At 38.6% G+C, this 27035-nt stretch overlaps 1 protein-coding gene across 3 annotated transcripts in view; it reads right to left on the bottom strand.

Annotated features, from left to right (window-relative positions):
• The window catches only part of TMTC2 (transmembrane and tetratricopeptide repeat containing 2), a 483679-nt gene that overhangs the window by 76252 nt on the left and 380392 nt on the right, over positions 1 to 27035 (bottom strand). For all 3 annotated transcript variants that reach the window (XM_019514810.1, XM_019514809.1, XM_019514811.1), the window contains 2 exons: positions 25121 to 25242; positions 9389 to 9470 (listed from right to left, as the gene is read on the bottom strand). In XM_019514810.1, the coding sequence (XP_019370355.1) occupies positions 9389 to 9470; positions 25121 to 25242 (204 nt within the window). The remainder of the gene's footprint in view (positions 1 to 9388; positions 9471 to 25120; positions 25243 to 27035) is intronic.

Raw genomic sequence — 27035 nt, 5'->3', positions numbered from 1 at the left:
CCTTCCCTTTCCTCCCCCTCCCCCCCCCCCTCCCCCCACCCCCAGAACGCACAATGGCCGCAGTTAGAAATGAGACAATAGACAAGACAGAGAAATTCTTTCAGAGAATAAGAGACATAAATCAGGTTCAAACCAATCACCAGATTTGGGCTTGGGAAGGAATTGTCTTCAGATTAAGAATCTGAGATTTTGATGATCTTTCACTTTCTTCTTTAGTCATCACAGCAAATCTGAGTCAATCAGTTCCCTGACAGAGCAGTTCTTTGGCCATTAGTCAGTTCTTGATCCTCTCCAGTTCTCTGCCTGAGACGGACAGTTTGATATTCCAATGGTTGAAATGCTTTAGTGTAATTAAAGGACTTGAATTTAACATAGGATTATATGAGGAAATTTAAGATAATATGGGATACAGGAGGTTAGACTAGAAGATCTAATGCAAGGAATCAGAGGAGGCACTATCTTGTCCCTTCGCTACTCATGGATTTCTTTACACAAGGGAATCTTCACGCGGCCTGTTAAGGTGACCCATAAAAATAGTTCCACTGATGTCATTTGGCCTACTCATGTCCCTATAGGTTTGAAGACTGGATTCCTGCCTATTACCTAGTGAAGTCTTTGAAGACCAGCTTTACCAATTGGTCACAAATTCTTTGCCGCAAACTGAATTTGAAATCTGGTTCATAATCTGAAATGCCATGACAAATGAAACTTACCTAGAGATGCTTATGTTTATTGCTCTATTAAAATTGTTAAATATTACCCTCCACCAAAGTTAACTTAAAAAATCACAATTATTTCAAAGTACTACCAAAGCACAAGTAACTTAAGAATAACACAAGCAAAAACTCCATTCACTCCAATTCCCTGTAAAGACAACCCTGCAACTACCTATTGTAATAAACAAATCTTTCCTTTTGCTTAAGCCTAAATTATCTCCCAGTAAGCTAAATAACAAGTGTTCAGAAAAGCCTTACATTAAAATAAAATTACTAAGCAGTAAGAGTTGGGATACTCTGTTAAGAAAAAGGTTTGTAATACACTTTAGAGCCAAGTCCTCAAAAGGAGGCCAAGTACAAACAAAAATGCTTGTGAAAGGCATGAGGAAAAGTCTTTCAGCTGCCACACACACATCTTCCAAATAGAAGAAATAGCTCTTTTTTTCTGATGGACTGACTCTTAAATATAACTTTGAGGACTCACTTTTCAAGTTGATGATAAAATCAATACCTGTACAGCCATGATGGAATATTGAAGTTTGTGAACAATGAGAGATGCTTAGTCCTCCTGAAAAACCCGGGAGATGCTAATCATGTGATTAAATGTGTATAACTCACTTGTGATATACCACACTGAAATCAAACAAGAAATTGGAATAATTTTAAAGGAGATGTATTCTGCACTACTTGTTTAAAACTTGCTTAATAAACATCAGGCAGGTAGAGAAGGGTAATTCCTAGGAGAAGCAAACTAGGGTGGGTAGAATGTTGGCAGGAATTTGGATTGGTTTGGGAGTTATGAGGCAATGTCTCAGCCTTGAGGGAGGTCTAGATCCAGTAGATCCTAATCTAGGAACAAATTGCATAGGTATAAATATATTACCATCATTTTCTTCTTAAAGATTACTGCCAACTAGACATGATTTTTGAGACATTGCCAAGTCACAAATACTCTCACCAACTATGCAAGTTAGAAAAGCCCAATTTTTTTCTTGAATCAGGATCAACTTTTAGAAAAGATTTCTAAAGACTCTTAATCCATAAAGGGTTTTTTTCCTTTTTTCAGGGCATGTATACTTAAGAGTTTCTACAGAACTGTGCCCCTTCACTACAAAGGCCTTTCTCTATGGGTGAAACTGTAGATTGGATGAGAAGTCCTTTAATAACTTCTGATTGTCATTTAAGATCTACTGGCTTTTCAGCAGTTGAAATTCATCTGTTAACCAGCTGCCTTAAAACATTCTATATGTTGTCTGTAGTCACAGAGACTCTTCAGGAGTCCAGCAGTAACGCTGCAGATTGAGGCATATTGGTTCTGACATTACTTTTGATCCCCATCAGACCCAACTTCCATAGCCGTGCTGAAATCTGCTTTTTCAGTCCAATTTAGATAGAGGCTATATCTGAGAACTCTAGTTGTCTCTTTGGAATAAACTAGTAGATTTTAGGTCATTTAAACAAACACCAATTTATTCCTGTCTCTTGGAGGTACAAAAGCAAATGCTGGAATTCTATCAAAGGACTTGATGAACTAATAACCCAGCTAGAAGAAAGCATGTACTCTTCTGTCCCTAAAATTGTCATAAATTTTGATGAGACACAAACATAACAACACCAGTGCAACTCTCTGAATTGGTAGCTCTGTTATTCAATCAGAAAAAATGCATACTTGATTAGAATATCCATACATGTATTTATTTTGCCATGTCCTGACCACATAGTTAATCACTATCCCCTAGAATGGATATGATTGTTTAGAGATGTTCCATCTTAACTTTAGTTTCATCAGATAGAAGTTAACGTCTTTGATATTCAGGAAAGCCTCACTTTAACAATATTTTGAAATTAAAGTGTCTTTGTTTTGGCCAAAGGCATGAATTAAATATTGCTCTTTCATAATAAATTGATTATTTATTATGAGAGAACAACTGATTCTTTGAAACATCTGATTCATGGCATGGTGGCATTTCAAGTTCCCACAGGTCTAGGTTAGTGTCCCTGGTAGTCTATAAATTAAAATGAGCCTCCCTTAGCTGTCTGGTGCATGAAAGGAGAGAAAAATCAAAGCCTCCCAGGATGGGGACTCCCTGAAATTTTCCTCTTCTGTCCCAGTGAAGATTTGTTAGGCTAGGAAGACACTGCATTTGTCTCTTGATACGTTGTGTTCATCCCAGAACAAAAAGATTCTGGGACTGGCATGTACATACATCATCCTTCTTTCTAAGCAGGGTTTACTTAGAAGCTGAATGCTATGCTGTTTTTCTGCCATTGTTTAAATTATAGGTGTACAGCTATCCTGGGATAACTGTACAGATGCACTTTGCATTATACTAGGATACACTGTTCATATGTCTTATTTGGAAACCTTTATTTTAGGATTCATTCCAGGAAAATAGACATGGATGTCCGTACAGCTGCATTTTCTACCAAGATACAATGGTTTATTCCAGGAAAAATGGACTGTTTATTGCAGCCTTAGGCATCAAAAGGGCCTTTTATATCATCAGTGTCCAGACTAAACCCCTATTCAACCTCCTCAAAATAATAATTTTCTCCTCCAGCAGCAGCATAACACTAAATTAGCCTAGAAGTGTTATGCTTCAAACTGAAATCAATTAAGAAATCTAGTTGCATGATGTCCACAGTTTGTAGCAGTTATAACAATTCTATAACATTCATGTATTGTCTGCTGAAGCTAAGTAATTCTGGCACACTCACAGCATTTGAAGTTCCAGTAGAAAGCCAAGTTGTGATGAAACTTTGTTTGAAGTAATATAGCACATATATTTTCATGCATCCAAAGAACGTGGTGGAAGCAAAACAAGAGACCCCATCTTGTTGGCCTCTGAACCATGGGTAATTGGTACAAACACAATCAAATATGGAGGCACCATCAGTGTTAGTCATCTGCTGTAAACATTCAAAAGCAGAAAAGCAGATTTCACAGGTGCTATCTTATGGACAAAGGGGTGGAGCTCTTACGGTGGCAAATGAAAAGTTCTTGTCTGAGTTTTTGTCAAATACTTCTCTAATCACGTATCAATGTTTTTGTCATGCATAGAAAGCAAGCTGGCAAAGCCGCTTGATTTGGGTTCACAAATTCACCGACTCTGAGCAAATTCTGCAAGAAGCGCCAGCTTAAAATGCAGATATCCAATGGGACATCTTCCATTTGCTTGAATATTTTACTTTCAAAGCCTACCAAATCAGTTTTGTGCTGAACATACTATAAAGTACAAAGAAAAGCAAGTGAGCTGACACCAGGATGCTATGAACAGAAACTTTCAACCTTTACCTAAGGCATGGATTTGATAGTGCTCTCCTATAATAACATATTTATCGAAATCCAGGTCAACTGTGGATTTCACATGACCCCACAATAATTAGATTCTATGCATAGAAAATGTATACATTTATGATATGTCCATGCATAGAATCTAATTATTGGAGGGTTGTCTTAAATTCCACCCCCCCCACCCCCGCAGTGGGGAGGGTGTGGTGAAATAGTGTAGTGTGTGGGGGGGAGGGGGCAGGCAGTGGGGTAGGCATATGGTGGTGGGGGTCAAGCACTTGAGCCTTGGCTCCTCAACACCTTGTCCCCTGCTGCCTGTCCCTAACACTTCCCATCCCCTCCACCCCACCCCACCTTCCTCCACTCCAGCACCCTCTGTCTTCCACAATGCTTACTCTTGCTCCAGAGTTATTCCTGGACAAGCCCTCATATGCTATTCCTAGACAAGAGGCTTTTCCCCTCCCACTGTTAAATGGGGTAGCAGCAGTGCTACCTGCTGCCACCAGCCAGCTAGTTCACTGTGAAGGAAGTAGAAAATATTACGTATATTCAGAATGCCAGAAAGAGTAAATTTAAGGATAAACTCTTGAAGAAACAGCAGAAAAATACTTTCAAATTACACAGCCTTTGGGGTCACTCATCTAGCCTGTTTGGAAAGATTCTGTTTCATCCCAGAAAAAATGACCACCTTAAAAGGGATTTTACAATAAGTACACATTGTAATGGAAAGTAAATATGCTGTTTTATGTTGTGCAATTTCACTAGCCTTATGAGCAGAAAGAAGGTCTTGACAGTTTATGAAGACACATGCATTTCTTTGTACATTAATTATATCACAGCTCTACTTCAATGCTGAATCACATTCACAGCTGCCAAGCTGTTTGCAAACAAGACTTAACATTGGGATATTCTTTCACTTGGTCTGTTTGGTTTCAGTTTCAATACAAAGAGAGATGTATTCTCATATTATATCAGAGAGGTTAAAGCTTTTCTTAAATCAAGTTACTGAAGGCAGTTCAGGGAGCAGGGAGGTTGGAAGCTTAATGTGATCTTAAACTATCAATTACAGCTCTCAAAATATTTAACGTTTAGGAACTCAGCAATCCCATCTTTCTTGAACTATATTTCTTTGTGTTACAGTAGTAGCTGGAGGCTACAGTCAGAAATTGGGACTCCTTTGTGAGACGCATATGCAAGAACATATTCTAAGAGTACTCATTACCTGAATACTAGATAAGCACTTTCTGCATTTTCCCCCAAAGCATCACAATATATTTGTGTAAAGTCTGCCATTTTATGTCTTTGTGGAGATTTCATTTTGAAATTCTGAGAACTTCTTTCCCTGGTTGAGAAGTTCATGGGTGTAGAACAGGAATGCTGGGAGAGTCGTATGCTGATCAGCATAGTGCATCTGTCTGGCTCTACGCTCATGTCAATGAGGAATTCAGTTACCAAATATGTATCATTATGAAACATCTGGTGTTCCCAGTAGAACAGATTCATGTGCTTTGTTCTCTTGCTCACTCAGGATACTCTGTCTTTAGTTGATCTGACAGTCAGAAATGAACAATACACTGGAATTATGAATTGTGTAGTCAATGTTTAGGCTTTTGACCAGAAAACCAGTAATATTTCTTAAGGTTTGCACTCCCAATTCCTAGATGCTCAGCATCAGAAAGCCAAGTAATGTCTCATTACTGAAGAAGACAAACATGCTTACATAGGTGTAAATAAGGAAACAAGCAGACAATGAACAGCCCTATTTTGGTGCAAGTTGAAAACAGCGTAGAATAACCTGGAAGCAGAGAACAGGGTTAAACCCAAAGCAGCATAAGTTACTGTCATCTGTCTACAGCTCATCCCAGGATAGCATGAGGATTTGGTCAGAACATAGGCAGCTGGGCCCATGATAAGCCCACTAAGAGTAACTTGGGGGTTAGCACAGCAAGGCTGCAGGTTACCAGAGCCAAGAAGGGATATCTAAGAGATGTAGTCTTAGGTGTAAGCCAAGGTCAGAAGCCAGGAGTAAAGAGAAATGGTGCCAAGTTCCAAGGAAGATCCAAGGTCAGAGTCAAGGAAGCCAAACTGAGTTAAGATGCCAGGGAAACCAGAGAGAACAGGGCCAGTACAAAGGTTCAGGGAAGATTCAAGATCAGGGTCAGAGAAAGCCAAAGCTAAGTCAGCCACCAGGAGAACCAAAGAGCAGTGAACGCAAGGCTTGCCGGAACAGAGTGGGGTTGTGTAGAAGTGTGCCTGCAGCCTGAGGCTATAAGTGTACTTACAGGATGTAAGTGGCATTTACAGCAGCTAACCTAGTTGCAAGGAACTGGGGCAACTAGGTTAGGTAGGGATCAGGGGCAAGTGTGACTACACAGGTGCTTGGCCCAGCCAGGCATGCCTGATCAATTGACCTGACAGATGGTCACTGACTCAGGGCAAGCAGATTAGTCCCTAGTCCTCCACCACCTAATTGTATATGCTATAGTAACACTTATATGTTGCTATATCTATGGGTCAAAAAGGGACATAGCCTGATGTCTCATTTGCACTACCATAAAAATTTTTCTGGCGGCATAAATGTTGACCTAATAGATGTTGTTGTCCTGTGTCGCAGCATATCAAAGGAAAATGAGTGGCATGATAAAAGGTAGTAGACTCCACTCCTTTACTGCAGAATACAACTTTTTTTATTTCCCTCTGTGGCAGGAAAGTAGAACAGGCTGAACTGCTCCTACTCTCCAGCCACCACAAAGCATCTGCCTGTTTTACTTTCTTAGAGAGGCACCACATGGATTCTGGATTGCCTCTTCATAAGTAGGGAGATCACATAGTCCCTTGTCCTGCACCATCAAGGATAGCACAAGGGCCGATGTGTGTTTCTCCCAATGAAGTGGATCACCTGTACTATGACACAAAGGCACAGCTGATCTGCTTCGTTTGGTGAAGAAAATGAAGAAAGAAAAAATCTACAAGTGGAACTTCACCAAGAAAGCAAGAAAAAGAACTGTGATTTACCTAATGAAGTGAATGTATAATTAATTTAATGAGAATAATCTATTGTTATTATACGAAGAAAATAGTTAAGTGATTATTCAATGCATTATTCAAAGAAAACTAAATTTAAAAGGAGGTCTTAATGGTGATTAAAACAAACAAATTAATTTGACCATCCTATTGGGTTCTTTTCTCTCCCATTCCAATTAAGTAATTGCAAATATGATGAAGGTGGGATCTCTATACACATGTATATATTAACACCTCACATCTCTCTCGACTTCTACCATAATCCTGTACAAAGCAGACCACAAGAAGTACTTCCAGAGCCTAAGGTTAGAAATGAAAAATTGAAATCTTAAGTATTAACTAAAGCATAATCTCTATTTAATTTCATTTTAAATTGATAAATTAAGGAGGCAATAGTGAAATCAGGAAATAATGAAATATTTCTAACATTTATAAGATGTGTAGCTAACTTGTTGGCATTTATCTTTAATAACTGGAATGCTTTTGGACATATTATGGGTTTCCTACTAGGACTGTGGAATAAGTAAAGAAAAAAAAATACCCCAGAGAATCCTTTCCTAATTTTAGGAAAAGTATAGCACCTGCCCAGTTTTGGCAAGTTGCAGGTTTTGAAGACTGCCCGTGTGGTGTGGGATATCTAATCCATACAAAAGCTAGGCCAAGTTCAGCTTGAGTTTGCTTTGATATAAATGTGGAATAAACACCACTGAAAGCAAAGAGCTATTCTGAATATTTGTAGATATAACTAGTCACACTCACAGCAGTCTATCCCTAGTACTTGCCAAATTCTGACAGCACATCTGTACAGATGAATCATATCCTTTGCAATAAAGGCCCTCTGTACCTAAAGGGATGGAGGACATTATTTGTCCTTTACAATGCTAAAAAATAAATGCTTTCCTCTATTTTATTCTAATCAGGTGATCTCTTCTATAGTGTTAAATGGATAACCTAAAATTATGAGACATTGCACTAGAATTTATGATTTTAGCATTTTAAATGTATAAATCAATGTATCCTATATGTTTAGGGGAAAAGTAAGCTTGCTTTTGCTTTATATGACCTCAGAAACTAAAATTGAAGGATTAAAGTAGGAAAATTTGTAATTATGAGAGACAGCCTACACTTCAGCAAACTTCATAATTCTGATGGAAGAGCCACCAAAGATTTTTGAGAGGTACCACTGAATTTGTCCTCAGTGGTTTCTGTGATCATAACATTTATGTGCAACTTTGCATGTGCATAGGATATACAAATTTGTTCTCATGAGGACAAATAACCTCACATACTTAGGTATTACCTTAGGAAGGTAGGGTACTACACTTTGTAATGCAACAAAATCAGATCACCATGCAAGAACAAACAGATTATTGCAGCCATTAAGCATGAGACTCAAAAGCATACGACTACACATTTCATAGAAACTGCACAGTGATATAAATAAAATTGCGACCGGTTACCTATCTTTTATTCTTATTATTTCAATTTTTGCACGCCATCTCTATTGTTCACGTACTTAAGCTAGCTGGAACCAGAAGAAGAAATTAAAACAATATACAAAAATATACACTGTATGCCTGTGGTTCCCCACCTTCCTTCCCAACTAAGATTAAATTTATTCCCCTCTAAATTTTCCAGCTGGGACTATATAACTCATATTTTCTGCCGTTTCTGTTATCAGTTTTAAACTACAATAAGAGGCAGTTCATAAAGTTAAATATTTTTGGTTTCTTGGGACCAATCACATCTGGAAATATTTTTTGTAAATGTAGCAAAAAACAATCTAAAGCTATAATGATACAAATTAACTGTATACTTTGCATTACTTAGACACATGATTGGCTTAGTGTTATGAAGGTATAGCCAAACTTGTCAAAGCCTTTTATAATACTTATCTATTTTAAGCCAGAGAGTCTGGGAGGGAGGCAGATGTATGGCCCATAACTACTCAATAGGAAACAGAAACTTAGCTGTCCTGCATTGGAGCATGCTATAATATAATCTTTAGTTGCCCACCCACAGGCAGCAAGCAAAGCTAGGCCAATTCTGTTAAACAATAACAAACAAAACTATGAAGCCTTTGATATATGGCTATATTCACCTTCCTCTTTTCCTGAGAGACAGCAGTTCTGAAATTCCCCTCCCAGGAGGAAAGTTGTACAAAATATGAATATATCTACCTCTCTCTTTGCTGTGATTAACAAATTGAAACGGAGATGAAGTTCTACATGGTAAGTTAGGTTTTTTCCTTTAAAGGAGATATTTTGCCAGTAGCAGTTTTCAAATCCTTAATCATTCAGAGAGATTAACAGCAAGCCTGGAATATATGAGGAAATCCTATCTATCTGAAACTCACCATAATGCATGTAACAGTTTCCTTTGGTAGGATCCAGCTGAATAGCCTTCAAGAAGTACTTCTCTGCCTCACTCTTGCGGCCCTTAAAAAGAGAAAAATGCATTATTTTAACTCTGTCACCATGGCGCTATCAGCTGACAGTTCAGTTACACTTTCCATATTCCAAGCACTAGAGAAAAAAAAATCCAATTACTATTATCACTAGATTTAACCTAAGTAAATATGAATATTTAAGTGTTATAACAAGGCCTGTGGTTGACTGCTTTATGCTATAGATCTCCAGGCAGTGAGAGAAATATGTCCAGACCTATCAAAGTTCAGGAACTAAGGTAAAAGTGAAAATCCATTACAACAGATATTGTAAAGAACCTTCAGTGAACTGCAAACCACAAGCTACTTTTCCAGAAAAGTCATGGAAAGCATCACTCTGAAACAAAACTAAAGTATGAAAAATTAAATGCATTTATTCATTCACAGAAATAATATACATTGGCTACATAATTTTATTTTACTGTGTACCCAGTGGATTGGCCAACATGAGATAATTTACTGTGCATTAGATTAATCTAATGCACAGTAAAGCATCAGTGTTTACACATGCATGGCAATTTCTGGGAATTAAATTAGTCTAATGTTCTTAGATACAGGTACTAGAAAACAGCACATTAAACTCATGCGCCAAAGCACACATGTAAATGCTTACTGGGAGCAAATTGCTCCTGGTCAGCCCAGGCAGCAGGGGGTCATAGGTTAGCTCTGAGCTCCGTCGGTGGGTGGGGAGCTGGGGACTGCTACCTGCCCACATCCCAGACCAGCTGTCCCCAGCTCCCTACCTGCCTTGTGATGCTCCCAGCTCCATGGGACTCAGAGCTGTTCCAGGGAGTTGGCAGATGGCTGGCCCCAGCTCCCTGCCTGCCTGGCAGAGGTCCCAGCTCCATGGAGTTCAGAGCTGCTCTAGGAAGTGGGCAGACAGTTGTCCCCATCTCCCCACCAGTCCAGGCCTGACCCGCTCCATGCTCTGTGCCACCCTGGGGCTGGTACCTGGAGGAGCCTGGAGCTCCCCTGGCTGCTACAGAGGGGCAAAGTAGGACAGGACAGCCCTGGATTTAACTACTCTCGTTGAGAGCAAATTTGTTCTCAATGTGTGCCAGGGTGCAGTTTAATGCACCTGAATTTTCTGCGCATAAAATTCAGGCACATGAGATATTTAATTACTAGTCATTTTCACACACATTAATGTCTGAAGTAACAGCTTTGCCTTCATGCATGCACATGCACACACTCACACATACAGACACCTGCAAAAGCGATGGATACTCTGTAGCCTGTAGGAACTGATCAAGTACCAATACTATGAGAAAACAGCCAGTTCAAAAACAGTTGTTAAAAGATTGTATCTTTGTTAATAAAGTCCCTTTTGTTTGCTTAACACATCAAGCCACTAAAGCAAAGAAACACTATCAAGTAGGATCCAGAGGAAGTCTTGCAGTCAATAATCTTTCCTCATGGAAATGGGCATACAGAATTTCATCAATAACTCATCTCATCTGGAGTAGTTTCAAACATTGGTCAGCCTTAAGTATGTCATAACACGCCTGTGAACAAATGTTTCTCCCTAGCTCCACAAAGTCTTTGCTGTTGGTTGGGATTATGTAGGATGACCGTATGTCCTGGGTTGGCTGAGACACACCTGCATTCTGTTGGCCAGTCCTGGCCAGTTGGTCAAAAGTCCTGAGCCAGGGTCCAGCAGTGAGGCAGAATCACATGGTACACCAGGCAGGCAGCTGGACAGGCACCACTGCTGCTGTGTGGACGTACCACATGCAGGCGGGGTCATACCTGCTCCAGTCTGCCTGTCTTGCTGCCTTACAGGAACAACAGTGCCTGCCTGGCTGCCTCCCTGCTGGACTCCAGCCTGGGACTTTTGACCAATTGGCTAGGACTGGCCTACAGAATCCAGGAGCATCCCACCCAGGTAAAAGAGCCCCTTACACCTCATGCACATAGCTACAGCATTTCCTGCCTCATTTGGGTTCATGCAACACCTGGCTGAGAACCACTGTAACTGCAGAAGAAAAATAAGTAATGATTCAGAAGATGTTAATGAGAAAGTGCTCATGGGGCACAGCACTGATGCTTATGAGCAGGTGGCAATAACAATGCAGTCTGCACAACTTCAGCACTTACAGAAAAACTTATGTCAACAATCCTATAACTGTAACCCAAGCACCAGGAGTAAACTCACTATTTGCTCCTTTGTGAAAACATAATTATCTCTAGACTGTAGGGCCCTTCCCACAACAGCAAACTGCATGGGACTCCCCTACACTGCACCCTACCATGTGGTCCCTGCCCTGCCATAGCAGATAACCTCTGCTGCACTGCACCAACGACCCCATGCAGTGCAGGGTCTCCAGGTCCCTTGAGCCCTCTGGTAGTGGACTCCCTCAGCCTCATGCGCCATACTGCACTGCTCCAGCCTTACTTGTAGGGAGCAGAAGCTGGAGCTATATTTGAATTGTATATAACTGCAGATTTTAGTGACAGATATGCATCCCAAGCTCTAGGTATCTACCCCATAAATTAACATTCAAATGATAAGAACTTCTTTGTGCAATTACTTCAACTTCTCAACCACAAATAAGGTAAAAAGAGGCTTTACTGCATGTCCCAAAAACTTATTTCAAGTCTAGCACAAATAAAGAGAGTGTACATTTTAAGATCAAGGACACCATTCAGAGCATAACCTACCAATTATTTTGCTGGTACTCCAGGAGCTGAGCCATCATGCTAGGGAAGAATTTAGCCCTTATCATCTAATAACATTTTCTACATTCCTCAGATACTGAACAGCTTCTAGATAACTGATGCTTTCTAATATCACACAGTGCAAGGGAAGGCTGCCTTCCAAACCTGTGCCAGATGTGCCAGGTGGTATCATCTTACCTTAAGTGCATTTAATACCAAAATACAGTACACTAGTAACATATACAGTACCAGCTTATGCAGATATCACTCATCCAATGGGTGAAATCTAGAAACTACTTTTAAATAGCACACAAGTTATTTGGAACATGAGCTGAAGAAAATTAGCACAACCAGTTGAAGTCACACAGGGGATTCTGGTATATATAAAATAATTATTAAAATAGAAAATCGGTCAAATTACTACGGTCAATAGCCTTACTCTGACAAAAAGTACTAGGGGACAATGTTCAGTCCTGAAACTCCAAAATGACAGACATCGCCTGCATGCACAAATAATTAAAAATACATTTACAAATTTTGAATCCCTGCACTAAAACAGACTAACATTATTAAACTTTTCTGGTTGCAACCTTTTTTGCACCAACCCTGGGTGCTATTCCTAAACAGCAGTTTATTGAATACTTCCCCAAAAATGGAATTGCTGATAGAAGTATGTATAATAAGGCCAAAAATATTTATCTAATTTAATTAACATTCATCTACTCAGGTCACTGCAATATGTTACCATTAAATTTTGTTTGGCAGTTTCTAAATGTATGCTGCATGCAGCTAAAGCCTGTCAGGAGACCTAGAGTACATAATAGTGGCAGGTGCCTATATATGTATTTGTATGTGTGTGTATCCACACACACACACACACACACACAAGAATGAATGTGCTATTAACATCCCAAATGCTTATTAACAGATAAGGGTGAAAATAATTTACTTGTATCGCCCAAGGCATAAAACTGAACCAACTACAAATGAATATCAAAGCCATTTGTTCATCCTCTTAATGTATATAAATTTGTCAAAAAACATATAAAAATGTTTTCTTGAAGAGTGACATTCTGAGAACACTTGCATCACAGTTCATCTAAAGATTCCTCTTCTATTTCACTTGTTTGCTGTTAAAAGGCTAATTTTTTGGCATATATTTAGTAAGCTTTATTCTGGTGTCTAATGCTATAAACCCAATCATTTGACAGAATCAGGCTATTTCACTGTTAAACTTTGGCATTTATCAAACCTATGTCTTCTGTCAGGCAGTTAAGTTATTCAACTTGCCAGTTTATTCCTTTACTAACATAAGAGGACAGATATGCTGAAATAATCAGATTTGGAAGGCAACATCTATCTGTTTCCTGCTTCACTGTAAGGATTCAGTACTATGTAAAACACAGACATGAGGGAATGGATTTCTGGAACATTAAGGAAATCTGCAGTTAATTGTTAAAACAGCTAAAACACAATTGCTGAAGGCTGGCATGTTGTGTACATATTCACTTTTACGTGAACTGACCCACACAAATGCAGGCATTGAAGTCCATTAGAAATCTCCCAATTTCTAACAGCAGGGTCTACAGATATACATGCACACCCATGTACCTTGGCAACCTTACAAATGAAAATATAGATGTATGACTGCACATCCAGAGACTTATAACTGTTTTCATAAATAAGTTTTTAATGGAAGGCCTCTCTGGCTCCGTTAGGATTAATAATGGGATAAAAATGCCTTTCACCCTTAGGTCACTAGTTCATCACAGCTAGTTCAGTTCAGTAGCTAATGAAAAGGTGCCATGTAGCTACTATTTGTTTTGAGAAATGGGTTGGTAGGTAGGTCTCAGCCAACATTATAATGGAAAAATGCCAACATTTTATAATTGCGTACAATACCACTGTTAAACTGTTACTAGTCAGCTTTTTAGCAAGAGAAAAAGAACTCCAATATCATGAAATTCCACTTAATTGCCTGGGAAAGAATCCCTGTAGGAGTGAGTTAGGAAATAGTAAGCGGTATTTGGAAGAAGCTTGTACTGCTGCTGTCCACATTATAGTTGGCTGTGCCTTATCCAGAAGTCCTTATTCAGACAAAATGTACATCAGCTTCAGTGAGAATCTTCCATGAAAAAGAATCATGCTCAAGCATAAACAGAAGGAGTGCTCATGGCTATAATACTCCAGAACTGTTTATAATAAATGTTTCACTGGGGCCCTCCAACATAAGACTCTCTGAAGTTGTTAGGAATTTCAATAGTTGAGCAATTGGAAGAAAGAGTCATTTAAGGATAATATACGTAATATTTAAGACTTAATTTATAATTTATTAAAATGCTACATAAAACTCAGAACAGAGAAAATAACATCTACTCAACCCCCAACCAAAACTGCAGAATTTTTCTTATTAATATAGCAATTTCTCCTCAACCTGGCAATAAAATTTACTAGATTAATTTTGAGGAATCTGGCCAACTTCAGGCTTCTGAGAAACCCAAAAAACCTAAGAAAAATGGGAGAGGCTAAGGCAATTAAACAGTTCTGAGTAATTTACCTGATATACATAAAACTATTAAAAAACATAACTTTTAGCTAGCTGTTTACATGCCTTAATGAGTAATTTAAGTGATGCTGTTCTCAAATTTTTTACCCAGATAAGGATGGATACAGAGAGATATCGCTGAACAGTTACAATTTCTACTGAAGTCAGAGTTATGAGAGCCCAACATACCTATGGATAAAAATTCAGACTGAGGTGATAAAGGGTACACAAGTACTTATAAAAAACAGATTCTCGCCTTCCTACCTGCTCTTCTGTACTTCTATTACTAGGGTGACCATAAGTCCCAGTTTGGCCAGGACAGTCCCAGATTTCATAGATTGTCCTGGCATCCCGGTCAATGGATGAAAATGGAAACAAAAGTCCCACATTGATGCCACCTCACCAGTACTGTCTTGCCCAGCTCCTCCTGAGCAGCAGCAGGAAGCAGGGGGTGGACTGGGCTAGATACTGCTCCTCCTGCCCGGGGCAGGGACTGGCCACATCTGGGCAGGGGAGAGCAATACTGTGAGTGCACACTGCTCATGTGGGTGGCAGACAAGCTCGCCTGCTTACAGCCCAGCAGAGTTGGGACCAGGGAGCAGTCACCACCACTGTGCGGAGCCCAGGTGAAGGAGGGGCTTCCCCAGGGGAGTGGGGTAGAGGTAGCTCGAGCTGCCAAATTTTCATTTCATCTCTGTGGAATAGACTGAAGTTACCCTAAAACAAGCTAGGCAGCATGGTCCAGAGTTAACCCTCCCCTGAAGTAGTATAACTTTTGAGACATTCAAAGGGTACTTAGCACAAATTAACAAGCCTTAATACATCTCTGGAAAGAGCTGGGGCTGTGCTGGGTGGCTGGCGGCAGTGGCAGAGTGGCAGCAAAATTTCGGGTGGATAATCTGAAGGTTATTAAAAATTGGCTTTAGGCAGATTAATACATGTGCAAATACTAATAATGGCACTGTGCTACCCAGCGGTCAAAGTACCATCCTTCAATGCTGCAGGGAGAAGAAGTTGAGGAGGAAGAGAGTGATAGAGACACCTGACCCCAGCCACTATTCTCTCTCTTGGAGTAGTAGGAGGGAGACAAATTCAAGACAAACTTCCAATAATTAGATTCTACAGCTGAAAAAAGATTAGATTTATACATTTTCCATACATAAAATCTAATTATGCGGGAGACATCTTATATTTACAGTCAACTTAGATCAAGTAAATATTGTAATTTTACAACCTTTTTTGTTCTGCTTTGTTCTTTTTTTGCCTTCCCTTGATCTCCTCATTCTCTTTTTTTTCAGGCTTACACAATTTGTTCTACTGGGATCTGCATTATTTTTTTGAATAAATAAATTAATCTGTGGCCAACCTTTTGTTGTTACTTGAGTCCCAATAATTCACAAACAACCTTTACATATTATTTGGCTAATATTCAGGACTGACAATTCATACTCCTTTCCTTCTTATTAGTCAATAGCATAAGGTCAATGCAAAACACCCAGGTAAGACTTTGGCTAGCTACTGGATATAATTCTAAAAAAATGAATATTCAGGTCTAACTTTAATTCTAATACTTGAATTACTTTGTTTAATTTAATTTAATTCTAAGCAAAGCCCTTACCTAATATATTTGGAACTTTAATTGTATTTTTAATAGTACACTATAAGTATTAAGCCCAAACATTGTGGATTTTATCTGGTATGATTACTGTTGAATGGTTGAGAGCTGCAATATGGAAACTTGATAAACCAAGGCCTTTTTTTTCTAACTTTTGGGTGAATTTCCAAGCTTGTAAAAATAAGAGAATAATAGCACTGCATGAAGCCATGTGAAATGCAAGCAAACACTGTGCGAATTTTTCCTAAGGAATTCACCAGCCCTATAATTCCTTAACTGTAACATGCCTAATTTTACAATATGGGGAAGCTTCTTAAGTATACTTGCAAGTGTATGAATTATTACAAATAGTGTGTATTATAATGTGTCATAAGTCTACTTGGAATAAATGAAATCAAAACCATCAAGATGCTTTGATCTATGACCTCAGTATAGTGTCAAGAAGTAGAAGCTGAGCACAGCTACCATCGCTGCATATTGTAGTATATGCTAATAGCTTTTAAAAGGGAAGAGGCTTTTGAGTTTAAAGTAAAAAAACCGCAAAACTTTGTTTATGTATGAACCTTTCATAGCATGTTTGCCGAGTCTTTCTGCCTAGAAGATTTGTTCATACAATGTAAAATGAATTAGCATGCTCAAGACTGCACTTGGTCCTGTCAGTTTTGACAAAGAGACTCATTTATATTTTAGGAATGAAAGTCCTGCAATTTTATAGCCTTTCTTTAGAATTGTGTTTTCTTTTTTAAAGTAGAAATAAATTACCCTAATATGGTAAGAGGCTTAGATGCTATAGCTGCAAACCCATGTTCTACCAGTTGACCGACTAGGTCAACTAGACCTATCCTGGCTAGATTCAAGGTCTCAAAACAGCCTGGAAAATACAGAACATTTAGGCATTATCTGCCTAAATTCTGTTTCTGAGAAATAAATGAATAAAGCAAAACCAGGAACCTAAACCCCAGAAAACTGGCTGCTTTCCAAGTTTTCTAGCTGAGCTACTAATCATGCTTTTTTAACCATTAAATTTTGCCATTCTTGTGTATTTTCTGGAAAAAATGTATCCTGGTAAGATGTAATTTTAATATATGAATGTACAATGTTACCCAACAAAGTGTGGATTGTGAAATATGTGTGACTGCTGATACTAGGTAAGAAGATCATAAATTCATTAGCTATTCTTTTGGAGCACAGTTTCAAGCATCTCAAGTTTTATCTGTTTTTCTGCATATAGAGAAAATATTGCTGCCAGTTTCCTTTTGGCATTTTCTCTCACTTAGAAAAGCTATCAAGACACATGACAAATGTTTACTTAACAGGATAGTCCAGACAACGTTTAATTTTGGTAGGATTTTTTTCAAAGAACTTGGCATGGGCTTAACTGTGGTCCCAAATGAAGTCAATGGAACTTTTAACATTTACTTCAAAGAGAGCAGAGTTAGGTCACCAAGAAGCACCTCTGAAAATCCTAGTTGTAGAATGCATAGAAAAATCTAACCTTGAAATGCTATGTATTGCTTTGAAAGGATAGTTAATTATGTCATTGTGTGTTCCCAAGTAGCCCAGGGAAATGAGAGTGAAATATGTCCTGTGAAATAGGCAGCTCCAAACCCACGTACTACTCAGGCACCAATTTGGATACTTTATGTTGCTGAATTTCACCCTCAGTGAAAAATACTGATGGAAAACATCTGGCACCAGCAACATATATGTGAATGACTATGTATAGTTAAAGGTTTGACAACAACAAGCTATAAAAACAACTGTAGAGAGTTCATTTTGATTTACATTAAAGATACTTTACATTATTCTAGCAGCCTAAAGGAACCTCAGAGTAGAAACACACTGTATGCAAACCCATTAACATGGGATTTATATCCATTTTAAGGCTATTCATCCTCCTTCTACTTTTAGATGTAAAGCTGTCTTAGAAAGAGAGACAAATTAGACCTAGGTGTTTTGTTATATATAGTAAACAAAATAAACTTACATGAAAATGCTCAATTTATTAAATTTCTGAGTGTACTGGAATGATTATTGACCGAGAATATCTACTTTTATTGAGGTCTACATAGTTTCAGTTGAAATGTCCCATTGCTATTACAAGACAGACAGCATCCGCTGAGTCCTGTGGTCATATACTTATAAGCAGAAGAGTAGCAGTGTCCAAGATAAGCACGCTTAATATGTGTATTAATATCAGACAATAGACAGTATTCAATAAAGCTTAAATCATATCGCATTATTAGAAATTATACATGTACAAAGTAAATGTATATAAGAATTCAGGAAACTTAAGATTTAGAAAGGGACTGGGTTGTCTAAAGGCCCTAATTGACCTCAGCGTGGTAGGCACCGTGAACGTAACTCCTTCTCTCTCACCATCTCACCCCCTAACGTACGCATAGAAGATCCCTGCAGCATGTGCTTAAACTCCCAAACAAAAACACATTTTGCACTTTTTTCAATAGAAATATTACTATGAAAGTAAATAAGGCATTTATTAAAATGCACAAAGTTTTCAATTATGTTCCTTTTCAGGTTGTGTGAAAATAGCATGACTTAAGCTGTACTTTAAAGTCAAGCTAGTATTTTCTTCTTTTTGGCAAAAACAGTTGGAAGCATATAAATGAAACTGTTTAGTACTTTCCTTATAACTTCATATGAAGTACGTACAAAACCAAGCACATTTTCACAAAGAAAAATGTAGAACACAGATTAGACTTTCTGCTTCCTATTGTTCATTTTATTGCTTATGAAATGCAAGCTTAAGGTCCTGCTGTGCAAATTGTCCTTAAAGGCAGTAGTAATATTAGCTACACACAGATCTGAAGCCGCTAAAAATCAGCTTCAAATGATGGCCTGAATTCATATCGTTCTCTCACTGCACAATTACCATCATTTTAAGACTGACAGTGCAGGATGAATCATGATTTGCATTTTTCAGAATAGTAAAAGCTGGGTGCACCTTGCTGTGACAGCAGCCATTTCTGTTTAAGAATCTCTCTTCAGCAAAACAGGACATCAGCTTTTAACTTAAAATGTACTGGAGTCTGAGTCTTAACACTGTCCCTCTGAGATTTTTGTAATGCAATTTTGGTCATTTAAAATTTGTTTCAGCAGGTAGACCAAGAAAAATAACTTGACATGAAGGCCATTGTCTCAAGTAGAGAAGAACAGAAAAAGGATTATACTAATTTTTTTACTGATGACGTAGTACATTCGATTTATCAGTGAGATGTCTTTATTTTAAAAGTATTTTGTAGAATTCATTATTGGAATAAACAAAGTCCATCAGAGTTGAAAATGTAAAAAGCATGTTATCTGCAATTCCAAGATCATTATTTGAATTCGAGTGTTAGAAGAAAGTCTAGACAATGAGCAAATTTAGCAGTCCAATACTTTAGCATACTATTTTGCCTATATTCCTTTGTTTTCAAAACTATAAATACTTCCAGTGTAGGTTAGGAAATCATAGCCTGAAGTAATTAGCAAAAATTTTGCAAATGTCAACACACTAGTCAAAGGCTTGCCACTCCTATAATCCTAAGAGTTGCTAACAAGCAGAGGAAAACAGAAGGTACAAGAAGCTGGTTCAACAGCCAAGGATTGGCACTATGGAAATAAATTAATCAAGTCACACTGCTGTTACTAAGTGCTAATACTGGCAGCAGAAATCCTGGGGTTAAAATTAGGCCACTATTGCAGTTTAAGTCAGGAAATAAAACATTACTGAATTTGTGCACTTCACAGTTTTTATTTTACAACTAGTGCTTTGTATGGTACAACTACCTTTGGCTTGTACCTAGAAGTTTGGCTAAGGTGTGTTTTCTTTTAACTCGCTGGTCAAGGAAAGTTTTTTTCCCACATCATTGGTCACCTCCAGTGTTATTCCCCTTTTAATTTCCTACCCTCCCATCTCTTTCCTAATAAACCTGATAACATCCAAAAATATTTCCTAGCACTTGTCTCAACATCCATTTTACTGTAAGTTACAAAAAAGGATTGCGAAAGATTTGAGTTCAAGCAAAATGCGACTAGTGTGAAAGAAAAAGAGATGCGTACAAAAAGTATATTTTTCCAAATATTTGAATAAATAAATTAGAAACAACCCCAATAATATACCCCATAGTTTACTAAGTCCTTGCCCTTTTTCTGTTGTCTCAAAACTGTTCATTCTATTCAAGGCAATAGCTCTAGGTAGCAAACTTCAAATGAAGAATGTGCCTCAAGGTAACCATGGCCTCAAATTTATTTTTCCTAGTGGAGAGGCTTACTCCAGTTTCTATCTCCACTCAATCCCAGGGGAATCTAGGGATTAATTTCACTTTCACATTTCACTTAAGCCACTGAACCACCAGTGGCACATCCAGACGAGCTCAGTCGTGAGGTGTGTGGCACTGCAAACACTTATGCAGCGCTACATACTGAACAGTCTGGTGCTCTCCACGCTGTAAGGGGGTGCTGCCCGAGCATGTGTTGCGCCAGGGGGTTTTTTTGGAAACTGGTGCAATGCATGCTCAGCCAGCGCACACTGCTGAAAAGCGAAGCCAGGCCTCTCATAGCCGCACTGTGGCTGCCAGCCAGGCTCCGTGTGGCAGAATTGCCACAGCTGCAGTCCCAGGAGGACCCCAGGTAAGGCTGCTGGGGCCAGCCCAGTGCTGGCCCCAGTCTCCCCTCTGCTATCTGGGGCAACTTGCCACGTGCCAAAGCGTGCGTGGTAAAGGCATTCACCCCGCTGCTACTTATCCCCGGGGAACCAAATGTCCATGCACATCTGGATGTGCCCCAGAAAGCTGTAAAACCTAGCCAGGGGTAAACTAAATTATCAACATAGAGGTAAAAGACTTCCTGTTCTACTGCCAAAACCCTGCTCCATAGAGCTCTCCTGGAAGATACTGATGTCTGTAGGAAATCCAGTAAAATATATTATGCTCCTTTCTCATGATTAGGCCATAAATCAGTCCCAATACTGAACCATTAATGATTGAATTTGAATGACTTAAAAAAGCCTCAACTATCCATGTGAAAAAGTGAACCTAAGTTATAGTCTAAAGCTGTACAAATAAGTGATGTTTTAGTCACTAAAAAAAAAATGGTGTTAAAATACTTCATTTCTAAATAATTTGTGACCAGACATGGATTTAAAAAAAAAAAAAAAAGTTTTGAAACTGGAAAACCAGAACATTTCAACGCCAATTTTTGACTGAAAAAATGAGGCAAACATGATGTAAATTCTCAGATAATTTGTGCATTTTTCAGGGATTAAACATTCTTTTCTGAAAATCTTCTCCCAGCTCTAACTAGAACATCAGTTAAATAGTGCCTTGTTACTTACCTTCTGGAGCATTATGTAAATTATATTCTGGAAGAGTTAAAAAAAATACGTGTATTTTCTGCCTTATTTTGCTGTAAAAGGAATAAATTTGAGCTGCTTCCATATGCACTGCACTGACTGTATAATGACAAGAAGTGACAGTAAAACAAAGGACTTTAAGGAATGATGAAATCAACTTTGATGGAAATAGGCAGAGAGCATGTGTGTAAAGAGCAAAGGCTGAGTATTTCATTGGCCTATGGATTATCTTCCTGGTGAATAATTCAGATCTCAAGGTTGAAGATAGCTTCTTTCATTTTTGTTAACGATTCACATTCTTTTCTGAATATAGAGCAGAGCCTGGAGAGACAGTCCACCTCAGAGATGTCTCATGTTTAATTACCTGTAGAAATGTACATTTTTAAATACCACTAAAAACTTTTGTGCATATTTACTTGTTTTCAGTTTTTCCCCCCGGTAAGGGTATACTACCAATCCAGAAGCCTGAGTCTGTAAAATGAAATACTTTCAGGATCAGAGGACAAAGTTCCCTGTGGCCAGTTCTCATAATTTAGAAGGAATTTAGCTATTTACAAAGTGGTAGGAATTTTTTCATGGCATTTGCAAGGCAGCCCAGATCTTATATTCCAACTAATCAAACACTCTAAAAGTGTATTAAAAAAAAAGGAAGAGGTGGGGGGAATTTTTTTTAAAAAAGAAGAGATTTGGATTCTAATAGAAAGAATGCATCCAATCCCCCTCTATGTGTTCTAGTAAACTAGAATGTGTCTCATAAAAAAAAATGCTTCTGAAAAGCAAGCAAAAAATTCAACCTCTCAGGTGCAGAACATGGAAAAGCATGCCAGAAAAAAGAAGGTGCACAGGGAAATTCACTGTATATTCTTTTTGGAGTTTAATATTACATGGATGGGCTCAGTATGTTCATGTACATATCAGCATGTGAGAAATTATATCTGAAATTGAGGATTAGAGTGAAAAATTACAGTCCCATGGGGTGAAAGCAACAGACAGTGTGATGACATTAAGAGTTCAACTCTATTGTATTTCAAGCTAAAAACACTAATCCAGAGCCTTGATGGCTCTGTCAAACATTGAAGCAACAGCTTTTCATAACCTTCAAAATGGTTACTTCTTTTTATTTTTGCTTTCATTTGCATCGCTCATCTCTCCACTTCCATAATCAAATTATTTGCTCCTTACAATTCCATGCATTTTAAGCAGGAATATCACAGGTGCAGATGTGGTTGAATTAAATTCTATCTTGTAAATTCATTATTTTATTTAGACTGTATCCAAATGTCCTTTGCCTAAAGATTGTACAGAATACAACTGGGGCACAGAATATTCATGAAGATGGGTGAAATAGAGATGGTGGTATGCATGTTCAGAATAAAGCCAGAAGAGTGAGGAGTCTAACAGGGCAAAGCAACAGCAACAGTTTTAAAAAAGGAAACTTGTCAATAAAAGTGCCATTCCAAAAGACAAACAAAAGCAACAGAGAAACATCATTTTGGAAAGAAAAGCCCAGATGAAGCAAATGGAATAAAAGGAAAAAAGTGAAGGAGAACAGAAAGACAAGCAAAAATACGGAGCAAATCTATCAGGAAAAAGAGGATAGCCACTGGACACTTTAAAAGAGGAGAAAATCTAGGGCAGGGAGACAAAAGTTAGCAATACACTACAGTCCTATCTCAGAAAGTATGCCTGAATTATATTGGAGCAACAAGATAGTGTGTTTTAAGACATGAAAATTTGATGACATGACATGAATACAGCTGGAAAAAAAAGTCCAGTAAAGTCATATTATGGCAACTCCAATTCTGAGAATGTAAAAAAGGGTTACTTAAGGCTTTGCCAGGAACACCATCCTGGGACAGCTGCTACTAAAGGATAGAGGCAGGCAAGGTTCTTTGGTTAAATGTGGTATCTTTTGTTACACCAACTGAGTAGCTAGAAAAAAGTTCTCTGCAAGCTTTCAGGTGCAAACACCCTTCTTCAGGCATAGGAAGTCTCTGCTGTTCTGAGACTCCAAGGAATGAAAGAAGATAAAAGTTCATTCCTTGGAGTCTTCTTCCTCTGCCTGAAGAAGAGTGACTGAACCTGAAAGCTTGCAAAAAACTTTTTTTCCAACTGCTCAGTTTGTATAACAAAAGATATCACTTCTAACCAAAAAATCTTTCCTGTCTACATCCTTAGACCAACATGGCTTCCACCAAAAAAACAAAGGGTAGAAGTAGGTGCAACATGAGACAAGTAAATAGGAGTCAACTCCTAGCTCTGCTACTGGAGTTGCTGCATGACTTCAGGAAAAGTGCTTAATTTCTGTCTCTCAGATGTTCATTCTGTAAAATGAAGGTACTGTTTTAAAATACCAGCAGAAAAAAAAGCTCAAGAATGTTTGCAAAATCATTATCTGAAAGTTGACATGTATGCTAATGCATAGTTTTAATATTAATAGGGTCATTTGCTATCTTAACTAATTACCTTAAATTAACTTATTCTTAATACATGTCAATTTAAGTAGATACAGTGGTTCAGAAGCACAAGACTAGAAAGAAATTTAAGCATCATCAAGTCCCAGTCCCTGCTGTCGCATGCACCATGTCATGTAATACCTTCCATAAAGGTAGATAGCTGTATCTAAAAGCAGTCTGGCTTTTTGTCTTCATTGCTCCTTTTACCACTACTTACAAACTTATATATCTTTGCCTCTCCCTTTACTACTACTACTACTACTTACATTTCCTTCCCTATATAAAGAAGTCTTGTGAGACTTGGATGCTTTTACCATATGTTAATGTTCTTAATTGGAAGATACTGGCTGCATACATACATTCAAAAAACCTGGGAGAATATTCCCTGGTTTGCTCTTGTGTATTTGTATGATGAAGTCCTGAAGAATGGAAAGCTTGTAATATGACACTGAAGCTGGGAGGGACCCGGTACATACATCTCATCATGCTCTGCAGGCTATCTTAGTCTGCCTCTGACAACAGATCACAGCAGTGCATAGGGCAACTCTGACCAGCTATCCCAAACTGCCCATGGTCAGCCTACATTTCCCCGCAGCACAATGCCAAGACTGTGAAGGGGAAGTGTTCTGGAGCAGCAGAGTCCAGCAAGCAATATGCTGTCTCCTTGAAGAGAAGGGGAAGAAGCTGGAGGACTATGTTCTCTTCTGAGAATGTATGTACATGACATGTACAAACATTTGCTGTCCCAGAAGAAACTCTCCTGGGAGTAATTTAACTCTGCTTGTTCCCATGTTTGGACTCCTAGAGTGCCTATTTTTACCCTGGAGTGGCCATTTACCCCTGGGAGAAAACTCTTGAATATCTGTACATACAGCGACTCTCCCAGGAGAACCTGAATGCATATGAGGCTATTACTGAAACATGAGCATAATAAGTATAATATCAATTTCTACCCCAAGAATGCCCTGCCCAGAGAACTTCTGAATTTACTCTCTGATGCTGCTGATTCACTTACCGTAAGAGCTAGAAGTTTCCCATATGTAAGGTGTGCTGGGATGTGATCGCCCTTGGACCGCAGTGACTCCACATACCAGTGTTCTGCTTCAGGCAGCTTGCTCAGTCTCATATAGGCTTCACCTACAGAGTAAAACACATTAGTCAGGGGACGTAAGATTTTTGTCAATGTATTGTGTATCCACTTAGCATATAGACAAAGATTTCTAAGATAATAGACTACTTTGAATACTTGCAAAATGGAAAACACTCAACCTCATGGATACCTGAGTGATAGAAACAGCGTTATAGGCACATTGAAGATGAAAGTCTGGTCAGAAAGGAGCTGAAAGTGAGAACCCCAGCTGCTCATATCTGTTAAATTTCTGAAGTAGCCACGTTTATATAACATCTACTGTGCAAAAGCTATTTCTTTTCAATCAGTCTACATTACACAGCATGACTGTCAGTGAAAATACAAAATGTGTTTGCGCTAAACCATAACACACTGAGATTATAGTATAAACCCCGCGCCCCCAAAAGTAAAAAAAAAACAACCTGAAAGAGGTTAATAGTTCTAAAACTGTATGAGAATAAGGGGAAAGAATCTTAAAAAAATTAACACAGCCATTGCTGAGTCTTGTTCCCTGCCATCACTGAATAAAAGCATCAATGCTTTAATCTGATTTGAACTTGGTGAGGTTTTGGGAAGTGAACCAGTGAGAAATGATCAAAACCTGACAAAGTTTTTAAAGTAAAATCCTTTGTTCTGAAAAACTCAGGAAGAAAATGTACAAGGACAGCGACAGAATGATAGAAGTAAAAGAACCATGCACTATGGGACAGACGGTTGTAATCTTGAAGTTTTTGAAAAATGCATTTAATGTACTGTAGAAGAATCCATTTGAAGGGACAATCAAACTGAATCTTTCAAAGCCATGAAGCATGGCAGCTTTCAGAATACTCCTTTAGATTTACATAGAGCGTTTTCTAAATATACCAATAATTATAATAAGATAAGATTTTCAACAGTTGAATAAGCTGACCCACATAATCTCCCTTCAAAATAAATGATTATGTATTTTTCTATTTTCACACAAAACATATAAGCATTTTATACTGGAAAGTGTTCTAGTTTTACGTTGCTGTAAAATAGTGTTCTAGTTTGAATATGACCAAGTTTAATGTATGTTTGCTCTGCTGTACCTTGTCTGTTTCTCAGTCTTAAAAAAAAGTTGCAGCAGAAAAGCTCCTTTGTTTAGACCTTTTGTCTAGAACCCACCTTTCTGTTTACTGGAAACAAGAAACCTAGCTTTTTGTTACATAAGTAGGGGAAAGCAGACCTCCTAGCCTAATTAGCCAACTGGGCCATGTTCATAGATTCATAGATTATAGAGTTGGAAGGGACCCAATGGAACATCATGTCCAACCCCCTACCCCAGGCAGGAAAGAGGACCGAGGTCAGATGACCCCAGCCAGGTGTCTATCAAGCCTCCTCTTGAAGACCTCCAAGTTAGGTGATAGTACCACCTCTCTTGGAAGCCCATTCCAGACTCAATACCACTCTTATTGTAAAAAAATTCTTCCTAATGTCTAACCTAAATCTACTCTCCACTAGTTTGCACCTGTTATTCCTAGTTACTCTCTGGGGTGCTCTGGTAAACAGCGCATCCCCAATTCTCTGCTGTACTCCCCTGATAAATTTATAGGTGGCTACAAGGTCACCCCTCAGCTGTCTTTTGTATAGACTGAAGAGATCCAGAGCTCTCAACTTCTCCTCATAGGGTCTTTCATGGAGACCACTAATCATATGAGTGGCCCTCCCCTGAACCCTCCCCAGATCCTCTATATCCCTCTTGAAGTGTGGCTCGCAAAACTGGACACAGTACTCCAACTGCAGCCGGATCAATGCCGCATAGAGGGGGAGCATCACCTTC

Source organism: Gavialis gangeticus, unplaced genomic scaffold, assembly GCF_001723915.1.
Source record: "Gavialis gangeticus isolate Ggan-Ray unplaced genomic scaffold, GavGan_comp1, whole genome shotgun sequence".
In the NCBI taxonomy this organism is placed as follows: Eukaryota; Metazoa; Chordata; order Crocodylia; family Gavialidae; genus Gavialis; species Gavialis gangeticus.
Note: the sequence above shows the minus strand (reverse complement) of the source record. Positions and strands in the feature narration are given on the sequence as shown.